We start from the raw sequence: 17,178 nt of genomic DNA, 5'->3' as shown, positions 1-17,178 counted from the left end.
TTCGGTGCATATAACGCCACCATGTGAGCCACAGACATGGGATGTTTCTCTATGCTCCTGTTAGAAAAGGGTCTAGAATAAAGAATGGCTCATTGCTGAACTAGGGCCTGGAAGGGAGGGTACAAGTAAACCGTGGGATGGTGACTGTCGCGTAGGGGTGAGAGGTTTTGGGCTGTTCTATTGGGTCATTAAAGCTGTATAAATTGCAGAAAGGGTTTGGAAATTGGTTTCTCCCCCCCTCCCCTGCTTAGGGAGGATATTTAAAGTGTGGTCCCATTTCTGCTTTTGTCTCCTTTAGATACGTAGAACGAATGGAGCACATTTTCCAAAAGGCGCCAGCTGATCCTACGCAAGACTTCAGCGCCCAAGTGTAAGTGAATAGGAACATAGCGTTAGCATACTTAACGTACATGCATGCAGAGAAGGTCGGATGTGTCCGCGCTGTTTGGCGGTATGTTTGAGAGTCTGCAGTCAGAAAGTGAGATGCTGGGACGTCTATGGGACCAGAGCGTGGCCCAGCATTGGCTGGGATTGGTGTCATATATGGAGGGAATTTGGAGAGTAGGATGTGCCTGTAAACACCTAGAGAATCAGTCACCCACTAAGAATGAAATAAGAGTTTAGAAGCTCTTACCGTGACGTGTGCATGCAGGTACAGCATAATATCCATGATTATTTTGGTGGCAGAAAGATGTAATTTACCTTTTATTGGTTCCAACAGAGCTAAACTTGGCGGCGGTTTGTTGTCCGGTGAACACTCAAAGCCGGCACCTGAGCGAGAGGGAGACAGCCAGGAGCAGAAGGTGAGGAGGAGGAGTTTTTTTATATATAATTAAAGTTTCAGGAACCCAATAACATTATTCTGCTACCTGAGCATGTAGAGAGCAAACACTTATAACTATTAAGGAAAGGCAGAGTTGGGAGTCGGGTAAGAGGGGGATATTTATGGCCCAAAGGAACCCACATAATATAAACAGGCCAATGAGTGAGAGGAGGGAGAATTAGGCATTGTCTAGAGCAATATTTCCTGTGTCCCCAATGGATGAGAAGAGAAAGTATGAAGACTCGTAGTCCGTCTCTGGGGCTAAGGCAATGACAGAGGGAATGAGTCCAGATTTTGTATATGTGAGAGTCCTAAGACTCAGTCCCAGCTGCCCACGTATGGATATTGGTCATTCCCTCTGAATACAGCCCCAGAATGAGATGAGAGCCAGGAATTCTGGGAATACATTGATAAAACCTCCATAGTGTGCTCATTGTTGTTGCTGATCTGTAAGGGGCCACAGTGCTGCAAAGCATCGATCATTGGAGAGAACGCAACTTTCATAAAACATAATAGAGGAGCAAGTGTGGCCCAGGGGGGGTTGGGTATGAAAACCCGCCGCGGGAAATACTGACGCTGGAAGCCCGAACATGAAGAATCCCTATGGCAGAGGTAAGTAAGCTAACCCTGCCCTTCTCCCCCACCCTTCCTAACCCTAACTCCCCCGTGGGTGCCTAACCCTAAAGCTCCCAGGGTGGTGCCTAACCCTAACTCCCCCCGGGGATGCTTAAACCTAACCCCACAGGGGGGTGCCTAACTATAACCTCCCCCCAGTGGTGCCTAACACTGAGTCCCTCTGGGGGTGCCTAAACCTAACCCTCCCCACCCCGCGACTAAGAGCTAACAGTAGCCGGCTTACGTTCGTTCGGAAAGTCGTCTGTCAGGATTCAGTCGTCGGGCTAAAGATAGACGCCCATCTTTAGTCCTAATTCAGGATTTCGACGCCGGGATTTAGTCAGATGGCATCCCGGCTCAGGGTGATGGGTGTGTAGTGAGGATGCATCTATGTGAGTGGCGGAATAAGGATGGGGGGGCACGCATTTTTCTTTTTGACGCGCGCCGGGTCTTCTCCACAATAAAAATAAAAACTTTATCTGACGGCGCAGGCAGGCGCGCACTTCAGGAAGCTGCACGGCCCGGGGGGGGTGGGGCTGGCAGCAGCCGCCGCCTCATCCTCGTTGCGACTGTGCAGGCGGGCCGTGCAGCTTCCCGAAGTGCGCACCTGCCGACGCCTTCAGATGAAGAAGAGTCGACCCGGCGCACGTGACATAATGCCGCACTGCTGAAGAGGACAGAGGAGCCGCGGCCCGTGAGAGCACTGCAGCAACAAGGTAAGAGGTGGGGATTGGGGGCACAGAAGGTGACCTGTCGGGGCTGGCTTGGGAGTGGGTACTTAGAATGGGGGACTGGATTGGCAGTGGGGAACATAACAGGCTGGGGTTGGCTGTTGAGTGGGGGCACAGAAGGGGGTTGGCTGGGGAGTGCGGACTTAGAAGGGGGGCTGCTGTTGAATGGGGGACATAAAAGGCTTGGGCTGGCTGGGGAGTGGGGGCACAGAAGGGGACCTGCTAGGGCTGGCTCTTAGAATGGGGACTGGATTTTTTTTTTCCTGTGGAAGCCAATGTGTGTTCTTTTAATATTAAAAATAGTAAAACCTGTCAGAGGCGACAGGGCTGTGAGGGGGGAGAGCTGGGGGGGAAGGGGGGGCGCCAGTCCCTTATTTTGCCAGGGGCGCTCTGACCCTTAGATACACCCCTGCACAGGGTTGACCTTGGGGTATAGCTGGATCTGGATCCACGGGCACAACGCAGTTAAAGCTTTTGCTGCTCACAGGATGCACTTGGGTCCATCCTTCTCTATACCCCGCTCCCGAGCCACAGGCACCTCAGTTTTAGTTGGTGCCCGGCCGGAGTCAGGTCACCCTTTTGCAGTGGGGCTGCAGGAGCAGCCCCTAAGCTTATTTTTAAAGAAGAAAAGTTTTTTTATTTTATTTTTTCTTGTTTTACACTGTTTAGAGCGGCAGCATCAGACTGTCCTGTAGGACATCCACGCTGCCGCTCCTATTTCCCGCTGGCGCCGCGACGCCAGTGCAGATCTGGGGATCGCGGCGGGACCCCAGAGTCTGTACTAGCCGGGCTCTGAGGACTCCCTTCGACTGCTGCCGGAAGCGACAGGGTTCAGGTAAGCTGCGGGTACTAATAATGCAGTCGGATGCCTCTGGACTCTGGGGACAGACCGCAGGCGCTAGCAGCGGCGGCGGGCTCCCCCTCTAAGAGGCATTCCCCGTGTGACCGATAGACCACCAGGGTGACAGGCTGGCTGCGGGAACCGGCAACCCTGGGGTTAATTGTTAGCCAGGGGAGGCAGCCTTCCCTGTCTAGTGGCTCCTCCCCTCTGCTCAGCGCGCCTTTCTACTCGAGTCTGGCGTCGCTGAGCTGCTCTTATCTTGCGGCCACTCCTCCTCTGAGGTCTCCGGCGGCCATCTTCTTTTGGCAAGCATCGCAGATCTCCCAGGCATTACAAGTGGACCGGTCCCCTTGTGAACCTCTCCCCTGCTAAAGGACAGTGTACACAGCGCTATAGCCCTCCCAGACACTGAATCTGGGCGGTTGATTGTAGTGGAAAGGTGCAGTGAGTATATCTTCTCTGCATGGTATGTGACTATTGCTAGTGCTGCCTGTCTGTGACTTATTTCTACTTACTGTCAGCTTATACCTGTCCCTTTCCTTCTCCTACGGCCCGGCAGGTGTGTGGGGGAAGGGCGTTTTCTGTGGACCTCACTTATATAAAACAAGTATTTGTGAGGTCAGTCACATACAGTTGTGTGCTACACAGGGCCATATTGTGGGCTGTTTGTGTTGCATACTGGTGAGTGCGCGGGTGTTAACACCATATTTCTTCTGGTGATACGTATTCATTACTGTATCATGTCTGATGAGGAGATTGAGCTCTCCGTGGCTCCTGTGTTGTCTTCCTGCAGACGCTGTTCTGCGGGAGTGGATAGGGAGGATTTATCTCAGGATGGTCTGTGCGGGCGGTGCCAGCTGGTACCTGGCCCATCTAAACCCACTATGTCGCAGGATCCTCCTTGGGCAATGTTTTCCCAGATGCTGGCGTCTATTGCGGACCGTTTAGCGGTCCCGACAACGGTCCCTTCTAGGGCGTTGCCCCAGCCTACCATCCCCCATTCCCTGGGTATTCCACAGCTATTGCAGTCTCCCCCCGGGTCTCAGCATGTGGGTCCTTATACGGGGTTGCCTGTGTATGTTCAGTCTCCCTCAGTGACGCAGCAGTCCGTGGTGTACTTTCAGGGGTTTCCTCAGGCGGCTCCTCCACCCTGGGTGGATGTACTCTCCAGCTCTGTACAGAGTCTGGCGGCCTCATCTTCGCCTTTTCAGTCGATGTTACAAAAGGACATGCCCTCCAAGGCGTCCAAGCGCCCCGTTACGGCTTCACTGGCTGCGCAGTTAACGGACACAGACGTGTCTTCAGTTGACGGAGAAGTACATGAGGACACTGACTCGGATGCCATGGCCCAGGAAGTGGAGACTAAGTCCTCCATTAATGTGCCGGCATTGGTTAGGGCGGTGCGGGCCATCCTTCACATAGAGGAGGATGCACCGGCTCCTAGGTCGAAGTATCCTAATTTTAAAAAGGCTAAGGTGACTTTGAATGTTTTTCCCCTGTCTGACCAATTGACGGATCATATGACGGGGGCCTGGCAGTCGCCCAGTAAGAGAGTCCAACCACAGAAATGGTTGGCATCCAATTATCCTTTTCCTGAGGCTCATTGCAGGAAATGGGAAACCCCATCGGTGGTGGATTCCCATGTCACCCGCTTAATTAAAAGCGCTATATTGCCCTTGCCGTCTATTTCTTCTCTGAAGGATCCCACGGACAGGAAAGTGGAGATTTGTTTAAAGTCTATCTACTCTCTCTCCGGGGCAGTGGCCCGTCCGTCATGGCCATCTATTGGGTGGCTAAAGCTGTTGAGAGCTGGGCCAACGCTGTAGAGGATACTTTTCCAGACGATGCTCTGGATATCCAGAGAGCGTTAATAGGACAGATGAGAGATGCGGCTTTCTATATTGGGGAAGCTTCGTTATAGCCAGCCTGCTGACCTCTAGGGTTTCGGCTGCAGCTGTGTCTGCTCGTCGGTCCTTGTGGCTGCGATCCTGGAGAGCTGACGCAGACTCTAAAAAGGGCCTGGAGGCCTTACCTTTTAATGGGGAGTTGCTATTTGGTCCAGACTTGGACAAAATAGTGGATACTCTGGCTAAATCCAAGTCAGCCTTCCTCCCTTCGGCTTCAGCACCTGCTAAGGTGAGGAGCTCCGCTTTTCGGTCCTTTCGGGTTCAGGGTAAGGCCAAAGGTCAGTCCTTCCCGAGGCAGTCGGTGACCAAGACAACCTCTAAGCCCAAGAAGCAGGCCTGGAGTGCCAGGCGCCCTTCTTCCAAGTAGGAAGATAAACCTTCTGCCTGATGGGACGGGCATCCCTCTGGGGGACCCCAGAGTGGGAGGCCGACTTCTTCAATTTGCCCAGTGCTGGCACAATACCGCCACGGATGCCTGGGTTCGAGAAGTGGTCTCCCAGGGGTACGCCCTGTCTTTTCGGCACAGACCGCCCCACCAGTTTTTCTGCACAAGTCCTTCTCAGGACAAAACCAAAGCTTTGCAGTTTCAGGAAGCTAGAGAGTCCTTGCTGAAAGCAGGGGTCATTGTTCCCATTCCTCAGTCACAACGAGGGACGGGGTATTACTCTACTCTGTTTCTGGTGCAGAAACCCAATGGTTCTCATCGCTCTATCCTCAATTTGAAGTCTCTGAACGAATTCCTCAGAGTTCCCAAATTCAGGATGGAAACGTTACGTTCCATCATTCTGGCAATGGAACTTGGGGATTACATGGTCTCCCTGGATATCCAGGACGCCTACCTCCATGTTCCGATAGCACCTTCGCACCAGCGGTATCTGAGGTTCTCTATCCTACAGCATCACTATCAGTTTCGGGCACTACCCCTTGGCCTCTCCACGGCACCAAGGGTATTCACCAAGGTGATGGCGATCATGGTCGCACATCTTCGGAGCCAGAATGTATGGCTGCTGCCGTATCTAGACGACCTCCTTTTGCTGGCGAGCTCTCCGGAGGTACTGCTTCAACATCTCCACCTGACGATCGCTTGTCTACAAGCGCACGGGTGGTTGATAAATTGGAGAAAGTCCTCCCTGATTCCATCACAGTGGATGGTTCATTTGGGAGCCCTGCTAGATTCTCGTCAGCAAAGGATCTTCCTGACCCCGGAGAAGGTCTCCTCCCTACAGCTGCGGATACACAGTTGCCTGAGCAGTTGCCGCCTGTCTGTCCATTCGGCAATGAGAGTTCTGGGGTCAATGGTGTCGGCATTCGACATTGTAGAATTTGCCCAGTTCCATTCCCGGACCCTGCAGGGGCTGATTATATTAGAATGGAACGTTTCCCTCACCGGTTCCGCTTTCAGATGCTGGTGTTGTCCCCGGAGGTTTGACAGTCTTTGGCTTGGTGGCTTCAGGCAGCTCATCTAGTCGGGGGGCGCCACTTTTGGATCCCGGACTGGGTCCTGCTCACAACAGATGCAAGTCTCCGGGGTTGGGGGGCAGTGACAGGCTCGTTGTCACTTCAGGGACGTTGGACTGCGGAAGAAGCACTTCTCCCCATCAACATCCTGGAACTGCGGGCGGTGTACAGGGCCCTGCAGTCGTCCGGCACCGCTCTTCAAGGAAGGGCGGTTCAAGTTCAGTCTGACAACGCCACCATGGTGGCGTACATCAACCACCAGGGAGGAACTCGCAGTCGGGCTGCGATGTCGGGAGGTGTCTCGCATCCTTGCTTGGGCAGAGTGCCACATTCCAGCAATCTCGGCGGTCTTCATCCCCGGAATCCTCAATTGGGAGGCTGACTTCCTCAGCCGTCACGACGTGTATCCCGGGGAATGGTCGCATCACCCAGAGGTGTTTCAGCTACTCGTGGAAAAATGGGGGCTGCCGGAGCAGGACTTGATGACCTCCCGTCACAATCACAAGTTGCCCGTTTACGGGTCAAGGACAAGAGACGCAGACGCATGTCTGGTAGACGCGCTGTCGGTGAAATGGAAGTTTCAACTGGCGTATCTGTTTCCTCCGATATCCCTGCTACCTCGGGTCCTGCGGAAAAACAAGCAGGACGGCGGCATGCTCGTGCTGGTGGCTCCGGTGTGGCCCAGACGTCCTTGGTGCTCCGATCTGAGGAGCCTCTCCATCGACGTTCTGTACCTTCTTCCTCAGCGTCAGGACCTATTGTCCTTACCCGAATCTGGGTCGGCTGTCTTTGACGGCGTGGCTCTTGAGACAGCCGTTTTAAGGTCTCGGGGCTTCTCGGGTTCGGTTATTAGTGCCATGCTCAGGACACGCAAGCCTGCTTCCGCACGGATTTACCACAGGGTGTGGCACCCTTACTTTCAGTGGTGTGAGTCCAGAAACTATGATCCTCAGGTGTGCTGAGTTTCTAGGATCTTGGAATTTCTTCAATCAGGTTTGGACCTAGGCTTACGCCTGCCTCCCTGAAGGTACATGTGTCCGCGCTGTCCGTGTGGTTCCAACAAAGGATCGCTACACTGCCAGATGTTCACACTTTTTCCCAAGGTGTTCTCCGAATCCAGCCTCCCTTCGTGCCACCTGTGGCTCCTTGGGACTTGGCTGTGGTTCTTAGGGTCCTGCAGGGTCCTCCTATTGTGCCTCTTGAGTCGGTGGAACTCAAGTGGTTAACGTTTAAGACCGTTTTTCTCCTGGCAATTGCTTCTGCCAGGAGGGTGTCAGAATTGGGGGCGCTTTCCTGTCGTCCCCCTTTTCTGATTTTTCACCAGGACATAGCAGTGCTTCGCACTCGTCCTGAGTTTTTACCTAAAGTGGTTTCGAAGTTCCACATCAAACAGGAACTTTGTGTGCCAGCTTTTCAGTCACCTGATCTTTCTGCTGGTGAGGCTTCCTTGGATGTAGTCCGTGCTCTCAGAATTTATGTGGACCGGACTACTACTACTGCTTCTGTTAGGAAGTCGGAATCATTGTTTGTCCTCTTTGGTTTTCACAGGAGGGGTTGGCCTGCCAACAAACAAACGTTAACCCGTTGACTTTGTTCTGTTATTTGTGAGGCTTATGCACAAGAGGGTTTACTTGTGCCAGCCTCTGTTAAGGCTCATTCCACTCGTTCTGTGGGTCCCTCTTGGGCTGCTAGACGTGGCGCCTCTGCTGTTCAGCTATGTAAGGCAGCCACCTGGTATTCCATTCAGACGTTTTTGAGGTTCTATGCGTTTGACACCTTTGCCTCTCAGGATACATCCTTCATGCCCGTGGATCCAGATCCAGTTATACCCCAAGGTCAACCCTGTGGACCCTATGGACTTCGTAGAAACAGAGATAACAAAGGTAAGTTCTTACCATATCTCTTGTTTTATGGACCAGTGTGTGCTAGAAGCACCAGAGAGTGACAGCCCAGGCAGGGAAAAGGCACCGCACGGGTTGTGACAGGTGCAGGGTTCTAGAATGGAGACTATGTACATATAGAGAACAGGGACCATGATAACTGCTTCCAGTTTGTCCCAGCAATTTGCCATAGATTTACTCACTTGCATGTTTTCAGCAAAATAATTGGTAAGGGCAGAAGTCCCCTCGAGGGCAACAATACTGTCCAGGGCCCTACCTTGTAGCTTCTCACAGACATGGATAAATATCTTAACAATCGTAGAGGCGAATTTAAATGATGTATGAACCATGTCCACGTGAATGTCATTGCTGCCATAAAAATTAAATTGATTCTTGAAAAACATCATGGATAACTGGGAAATATGTGACCCCTATCCCAGAACTCCCCCCTTCCCCCCAGGGCTAAGTGTTGCAAGATAAGCCTAGAAGCATCTGGAGTCTGCAGTCAGACATGTGCCCCAATATGTCATGTGCCCCAATACGTCATGTGTGTGTTCCCCCTGTGCGGATATTACCATATACACTGCCATGTTTTTCTGCAGGGAATGCAGGATGGGATTGCACCACGTATGTTTAAATCACTGGTTGGGAAAGGACATCCCGAGTTTTCTACTAACCGGCAGCAAGACGCCCAGGAGTTCTTTCTGCACTTCATAAATATGGTGGAGGTAAGGCCTGTGCGGCAGAGATGATGGGCCCGGTGCTTGCAGGCTGTCCTGTGTTTGTGGCAGTTGTGCGTTTGTTTTGCCTGCATTGTGTGATGTTTTTGGCTGTGATGGGGTTTACGCTGGTGCCCCAACGCTCGTGGCAGAGGCTGAAACCTACTTCTGTTTCCACAGAGGAACTGCCGCAGCTCGTCCAATCCTAACGAAGTTTTCAGGTTTCTGGTGGAGGAAAAGATTAAGTGTCTGGTTTCTCAGAAGGTGAAGTACACACAGAGGGTGGAGTATATCCTGCAGCTCCCCGTGCCCATGGAGGCAGCGTTAAATAAAGGTCAGTAGGAGGTTGCAGGGTTATAGAAGTAAGACGTGCTGTGCCGCACTTGGTTTACCTGTCCTTGTAATTACAGAGGAGCTGTCCGCATATGAGCAGGCCCGATTACAAGCAGAGCAAGATCACAGACCCCCTCCTGAGCTAGTCCGAGCCCGGATACCATTCACATGCTGTTTGGAGGCCTTCGCTGCCCCTGAGCAGCTCGATGAGTTCTGGAGCGCCGCCCTGCAGGCCAAATCTAGCGCACTCAAGTAAGGAGAGCGAAGAAGGCTATTGTCCTGTTTTTTTAATCAATATGCACACTAGCTAATTGTAGGAATTACCACTGCTGTCTATCTCTTCAAGTCATGAATTATTGACTGTATTACCAAATATGACCACCAGTTGGCGATGCAGTACCATTCTATTTAAACTGTAGTCAGTGACTGAGCGGTGTAGTTTGTACAAGGAAAGGAAGGTCAACCCTGTGGACCCCCTATGAACCCTGAAGAAGAGAAGCACTTGTGTATTTTTAAATATGCATTTAAATGTGTTTGTTTTTTGTTTTTTTAACTTTATGAAAATACAACTTTGGTATGACTCATATAGTAGTAGTATAGGTCAAAAAGATTAATTAAAAGGACTTCAATGGTTTTAGCTATTTCTACTTCAGGGTCCATAGGGGGTCCACAGGGTTGACCTTGGGGTATAGCTGGATCTGGATCCATGGGCACCACGCAGTTAAAGCTTTAGCTGCTCCCAGGATGCACTTGGGTCCGTCCTCCTCTATACCCCGGCCACAGCACCTCAGCTTGAGTTGGTGCCCGGCCGGAGTCGGGTCACCTGCGCAGGGGGGCTGCAGGAGCAGCCCACAAAAGCTTTCTATTTTTATTTAAAAAAAAAAAAAAAAAGAACCTGTTAGATTTTTATTTTAAAACAGAGGCTCTAGTGTGGCAGCGACGGGCTGTCTATGCAGACGCCCATGCTGCCGCTCTCCTTCCCCGCTGGCGCCGCGACGCCAGTACTGCACTGGGGATCGCGGCGGGAGGCCAGAGTCCGTACTAGCCGGACTCTGGGTCCCTCCCTGGACTGCTGCCGGAGTCGCCGGGGACAAGGTAAGCCGCGAGTCGCTGATTAGCGGCGGCTCGCGGGTTTTGCCTGCAGATGCAGTCCTTTGCCCCCGGTCCTAGGGGACAGACCGGGGGCCGCTAGCGGTGGCGGCGGGCTCCACCTCTGAGGAGGAATAACCCGTGGGACCACTAGACCACCAGGGATATATGGCAAGCGGGATGCCGGCAAGCCCTGGGGTTAATATGCTAGCCAGGGGAGGAAGCCTTCCCTGTCAGCGGCTCCTCCCCTCAGCTCAGCGCGCCTTTCAGCACGGAGTCTGGCGTCGCTGAGCTGCAGCTACTCGGCCACTCCTCCTCTGAGGTCTCCAGCGGCCATTTTCTCACAGTGGCAGCGCAGATCTTCAGGGAGCACGCGGACCGGTCCCCCTGTGTACCTCTCCCCTGATTAAGGACAGCGTACACAGCACTATAGCCCTCCCAGACACTGAATCTGGGCAGGTTGATTGTAGTGGAAAGGTGCAGTGAGTATATCTTCCTGCATGGTATGTGACTTTTGCTAGTGCTGCCTGTCTGTGCTTATTTTCCGCTTACTGTCAGCTTATACCTATCCCTTTACTTCTCCTACAAGCCCTACAGGTGTGTGGGGGAGGGGTGTTTCTACTGACCTCACTTATATAGATCACGTATTTGTGAGGTCCGTCACATACAGTTGTGTGCTACACAGTGCCGTATTGTGGGCTGTTGTTTAGCACACCGGTGAGTGCGTTTTCTTCTGCCCTGTTGCCAGATATATTTTTTGACTATATAATATATTTTGTCATGTCGGACGAGGAGATTGAGCACTCAGTGGCTCCGGTGTTGGCCTCCTGCGGACGCTGTTCTGCAGGAGTAGATAGGGAGGATTTGTCACAGGATGGCCTGTGTAGTCGATGCCAGGTGGCTCCTGGCCCATCCAGACCTTCTCTGGCGCAGGAACCACCGTGGGCGATGTTTTCTCAAGTGCTGGTGTCTATTGCGGACCGTCTGTCGGTCCCGACTGCTCTCCCTACTAGGTCGTTGCCCCAGCCGACCATCCCCCATTCCCCGGGTGTCCCGCAGTTATTGCGGAGTCCTCCTGGGTCTCAGTCGGTGGGTCCCTATGCGGGGTTGCCTATGTATATACAGGCTTCCCCTGTGCCGCAGCAGCCTGTGGTACCTTTTCAGGCCCCTATGGTGACTCCTCCACCCTGGGTGGATGTGCTCTCCAACTCCGTGCAAAATTTGGCGGCCGCTTCCTCGGCTTTTCAGTCAATGTTGCAGACTGACATGCCTTCTAGGATTTCAAAACGCCCACTCATGACACGGGCTGCTCAGGTATCGGACTCAGAGGGTTCCTCAGATGTTGGGGAGGTCCCTGATGACACTGACTCGGACGCCTCGGTCCAGGAAATGGATACCAAGTCGTCCATTAATGTGCAAGCACTAGTTAGGGCGGTGCGAGCTATTCTTCTTATAGAGGATGAGGCACCGGTTCCTAAGTCGAAGTTTCCTAGTTTCAAAAAAACTAAGGTGGCTTCTGCGGTGTTTCCCCTGTCGGATCAGTTGACGGATCATATGGCGGTAGCTTGGCAGGCGCCCAGTAAGAGATTCCTTCCTCAGAAGCGGTTGGCTTCTAATTACCCCTTCCCTGAGGCACATTGTAAAAAATGGGAAACTCCACCGGCGGTGGATTCCCATGTCACCCGTTTAACTCGGGGCGCCACCTTACCATTACCGTCGATATCCTCGCTGAAGGATCCCACGGACAGGAAAGTTGAGACTTGCTTAAAGTCTATTTACTCCCTCTCCGGGGCGGTGGCCCGACCGTCCATGGCCATCTCCTGGGTGGCCAAGGCCATTGAGGGGTGGGCCAATGCATTGGAAGATACCTTCCCGGACGACGCTCCGGATGTCCAGCGGGCGTTGTTGGGACAAATGAGGGACGCTGCTTCTTATATTGGAGAAGCTTCTTTAGATGCTAGTCTGCTGACTTCGCGGGTATCTGCTGCAGCGGTGTCTGCCCGCCGATCCTTATGGTTGCGGTCCTGGAGAGCGGACTCTGATTCAAAGAAAGGTCTGGAGGCCTTACCTTTCAATGGGGAATTACTATTTGGTCCGGACTTGGACAAAATAGTGGACACCCTGGCTAAATCCAAGTCGGCCTTCCTCCCTTCGGCGGCACTGCCTGCTAAGGTTCGGAGTTCGGCTTTTCGTTCCTTTCGGGTTCAGGGTAAGGCGAAAGGTCAGTCCTTCCCGAGACAGTCTGCGAGTAAGACGGCCTCTAAACCCAAGAAGCAAGCCTGGAGTGCTCGGCGCCCTTCTTCCAAGCAGGAAGATAAACCTGCGGCCTGATGGGACGGGCCTCCCTCTGGGGGACCTCAGAGTGGGAGGCCGACTTCTTCTATTTGCCCAGTGCTGGCACAATACCACCACGGATGCCTGGGTTCGAGAAGTGGTCTCCCAGGGGTACGCCCTGTCTTTTCGGCACAGACCACCCCACCAGTTTTTCTGCACAAGTCGTCCTTCTCAGGACAAGACCAAGGCGTTACAGGTTCAGGAGGCTATAGAGTCCTTGCTGAAAGCAGGGGTCATTGTTCCCGTTCCTCTATCACAACGAGGGACGGGGTATTATTCGTCTCTGTTTCTGGTGCAGAAACCCAATGGTTCTCATCGCCCTATCCTCAACTTGAAGTCTCTGAACAAATTCCTCAGAGTTCCCAAGTTCAGGATGGAAACGTTACGTTCCATCATTCTGGCGATGGAACCGGGGGATTACATGGTGTCCCTGGACATCCAGGACGCCTACCTCCATGTTCCGATAGCATCTTCACACCAGCGGTATCTGAGGTTCGCTATCCTTCAACACCACTATCAGTTCCGGGCACTACCCTTTGGTCTCTCCACGGCACCGAGGGTGTTCACGAAGATTATGGCGGTCATGGCCGCACATCTTCGGAACCAGAATGTACGGCTGCTGCCGTACCTGGACGACCTCCTGTTGCTGGCGAGCTCCCCGGAGGTACTGCTTCAACATCTCCACCTGACGATCGCTTGTCTGCAAGCACACGGGTGGTTGATAAATTGGAAAAAGTCCTCCCTGATTCCATCACAGCGGATGGTTCATTTGGGAGCCCTGCTGGATTCGCGTCAGCAAAGGATCTTCCTGACTCCGGAGAAGGTCGCCTCCCTACAGCTGCGGATACGCAGTTGCCTGAGCCGTTGCCGCCTGTCGGTCCATTCGGCTATGAGAGTTCTGGGGTCCATGGTGTCGACATTCGACATGGTGGAATTTGCCCAGTTCCATTCCCGGCCTCTGCAGGGGCTGATTCTATCAGAATGGAACGGGTTACCTCACCGGATCCGCTCTCAGGTGCTGGTGTTGTCTCCGGACGTTCGGCTATCTTTGGCTTGGTGGCTTCAGACAGCTCATCTGGTCGAGGGGCGCCCATTTTGGATCCCGGACTGGGTCCTGCTCACGACGGATGCCAGTCTCCGGGGTTGGGGGGCAGTGACCGGCTCTTTGTCGCTTCAGGGTCGTTGGTCAGCGGAAGAAGCACTTCTCCCCATCAACATCCTGGAACTGCGGGCAGTATACAGGGCCCTGCAGTCGTCCGGCCCCGCTCTTCACGGAAGGGCGGTACAGGTGCAGTCCGACAACGCCACCACGGTGGCGTATATCAATCACCAAGGCGGAACTCGCAGTCAGGCAGCGATGTCGGAGGTGTCTCGTATCCTGACTTGGGCGGAGGGTCACATTCCAGCGATCTCGGCGGTCTTCATCCCCGGAGTCCTCAATTGGGAGGCGGACTTCCTCAGCCGTCACGACGTGCATCCCGGGGAATGGTCGCTTCACCCAGAGGTGTTTCAGCTACTCGTGGACAGGTGGGGACTGCCGGAGCTGGACTTGATGGCCTCCCGTCACAATCACAAGTTGCCCGTTTACGGGTCATGGACAAGAGACGCAGGTGCAAGTCTGGTGGACGCGCTGTCGGTGAAATGGACGTTTCACCTGGCGTATCTGTTTCCTCCGATATCCCTGCTTCCTCGGGTTCTGCGGAAATTCAAGCAGGACGGCGGCATGCTCGTGCTGGTAGCTCCGGCGTGGCCCAGACGTCCTTGGTACTCCGATCTGAGGAGCCTCTCCATCGACGCTCCGTACCTTCTTCCTCAGCGTCGGGACCTGTTGTCTCAGGGGCCCTGCCTTTACCCGGATCTGGGTCGGCTGTCTTTGACGGCGTGGCTCTTGAGACAGCCGTCTTGAGGTCTCGGGGCTTCTCCAGTTCGGTTATTGGTACCATGCTCAGGGCACGCAAGCCTGCTTCAGCACGGATTTATCACAGAGTGTGGCACACTTACTTTCAGTGGTGTGAGTCCAGACATTATGATCCTCAGGTGTTCCGAGTTTCTAGGATCTTGGAATTTCTTCAGTCAGGATTGGATCTCGGCTTACGCCTTGCATCTCTGAAGGTTCATGTGTCCGCCTTGTCCGTGTGGTTTCAACGGCGGATTGCAATACTACCAGACGTTCACACCTTTTTCCAAGGTGTTCTCAGGATCCAGCCTCCCTTTGTGCCTCCTGTGGCTCCTTGGGACTTGGCGGTGGTGCTACGGGTCCTGCAGGGTCCTCCGTTTGAGCCTCTTGAGGCGGTGGAGCTCAAGTGGCTGACATTTAAGACGGTTTTTCTCCTGGCAATTGCTTCGGCCAGGAGGGTGTCTGAATTGGGGGCGCTTTCCTGTCGCCCTCCTTTCCTGATTTTTCACCAGGACAGAGCGGTGCTCCGCACTCGTCCTGAGTTTTTGCCCAAAGTGGTCTCGAAGTTCCATATTAATCAGGAACTTGTTGTGCCAGCTTTTCAGTCCCCTGATCTTTCAGCTGGTGAGACTTCCTTAGATGTTGTCCGGGCGCTTAGAATTTATGTAGACCGGACGGCTTCGGTTAGGAAGTCTGATTCCTTGTTTATCCTCTTTGGTTTTCACAAGAGGGGTTGGCCTGCCAACAAACAAACGTTAGCCCGTTGGCTTCGTTCCGTTATTTGTGAGGCTTATGCACAGGAGGGCTTACCTGTGCCAGCCTCTGTTAAGGCTCATTCCACTCGTTCTGTGGGTCCCTCTTGGGCTGCTAGACGTGGCGCTTCTGCCACTTGGTCTTCAATTCAAACGTTTTTGAGGTTCTATGCGTTTGACACCTTTGCCTCTCAGGATGCATCCTTTGGGCGCCGGGTACTCCTTTCAGCACAGGAGCGTCCCCGCCCTTAGTTGTACTGCTTTGGGACATCCCCAAGGTCAACCCTGTGGACCCCCTATGGACCCTGAAGTAGAAAACAAGAGATATGGTAAGAACTTACCTTTGTTATCTCTGTTTCTACGAAGTCCATAGGGTCCACAGGGCGCCCGCCCTGACGCACCTGGCTTCAAATGGGCTGTGTGGCTGGTCACCGGTTTTCCGTCTCCCATTTCTGTGAGTATGGTTTCTTGTGTGTTCCAGTCTTCCTTCTCTCTGTTTAGTCTCCTCCTCCGGCCTTGGCTGCTTACCAACTGAGGTGCTGTGGCCGGGGGCGGGGTATAGAGGAGGACGGACCCAAGTGCATCCTGGGAGCAGCTAAAGCTTTAACTGCGTGGTGCCCATGGATCCAGATCCAGCTATACCCCAAGGTCAACCCTGTGGACCCTATGGACTTCGTAGAAACAGAGATAACAAAGGTAAGTTCTTACCATATCTCTTGTTTTTACGTGGCTAAACCTAGTTTAATGGGGCAAGATGAGCACTCTGTAATTAATGGGGGCCCAAAACAATTGAATTGCTACATTGAGTGCCCACTAATTAGCGCAACTAAGAAAACAATTGAATTGCTGACTATAAGGATCTATTTGCTAATAGTGCATTTATGTGCAGAGTTATCACTGAGCCACAGCAGCCAATGAAGAATTAGCTTTTATCTGCCCAGTGTGACTTACACAATGTATTGCTGCCACTGCCCAATCCCCGTCACCAGCTCAGGAACACAAGTTACATCATTCTTTCACTTCACATATAGTTAATTGGCTCCGTATATCAGGGGATGATGGGCTCTGTGCACAATATACAGTGGGGCCAAAAAAGTATTTGGGCAGCCACCGATTGTGCAAGTTGTTGCACTCTAAAAGATGAGAGAGGTCTGTAATTTCCCTCATAGGTACACTTCAACTGTGAAGTCGTTGGATGTGAAGTCAACGTTGTCATGGATTCAAATCCTGCACCGCCCGAAAGGTCCCCCTGCTTAAGCCAGCACATGTCCAGGCCCGTCTAAAGTTTGCCCGTGACCATCTGGATGATCCATATGAGGATTGGGAGAATGTCATGTGGTCCGATGAGACCAAAATAGAGCTTTTTGGTATAAACTCCACACGCCGTGTTTGGAGGGAGAAGAATGATGAGTGGCATCCCAAAAACACCATACCCACTGTGAAGCATGGGATTGGAAACATCATGCTTTGGGGATGCTCTTCTGCAAAGGGGACAGGACGACTGATCCGTATTATGGAGAGGATGAATGGGGCCATGTATCGTGACATTTTGGGGAAAAACCTCCTTCCCTCAGTAAGCGCTTTGAAGATGCAACGTGGCTGGGTCTTCCAGCATAACAATGACCCCAAACACACCGCCCGGGCAACTAAGGAGTGGCTCCGTAAGAAGCATTTCAAGGTCCTGGATTGGCCTAGCCAGTCTCCAGACCTCAACCCAGTAGAAAATCTGTGGAGGGAGTTGAAAGTCCGTGTTGCCCGGCAATAGCCCCAAAACATGACACATCTAGAGAAGATCTGCA

General features: G+C 52.9%; 1 protein-coding gene across 2 annotated transcripts in view; it reads left to right on the top strand.

Annotated features, from left to right (window-relative positions):
- USP5 (ubiquitin specific peptidase 5) overlaps window positions 1-17,178 on the top strand; it is a 48,174-nt gene that overhangs the window by 20,943 nt on the left and 10,053 nt on the right. For both annotated transcript variants that reach the window (XM_088456060.1, XM_088456061.1), the window contains exons 9-13: window positions 299-370; window positions 722-803; window positions 8,858-8,983; window positions 9,155-9,308; window positions 9,385-9,559. In XM_088456060.1, the coding sequence (XP_088312186.1) occupies window positions 299-370; window positions 722-803; window positions 8,858-8,983; window positions 9,155-9,308; window positions 9,385-9,559 (609 nt within the window). The remainder of the gene's footprint in view (window positions 1-298; window positions 371-721; window positions 804-8,857; window positions 8,984-9,154; window positions 9,309-9,384; window positions 9,560-17,178) is intronic.

This window comes from Taudactylus pleione, unplaced genomic scaffold, assembly GCF_031769625.1.
Source record: "Taudactylus pleione unplaced genomic scaffold, aTauple2 ptg000685l, whole genome shotgun sequence".
NCBI lineage: Eukaryota > Metazoa > Chordata > Amphibia > Anura > Myobatrachidae > Taudactylus > Taudactylus pleione.
This window is presented reverse-complemented; position numbering and strand designations above follow the sequence as displayed.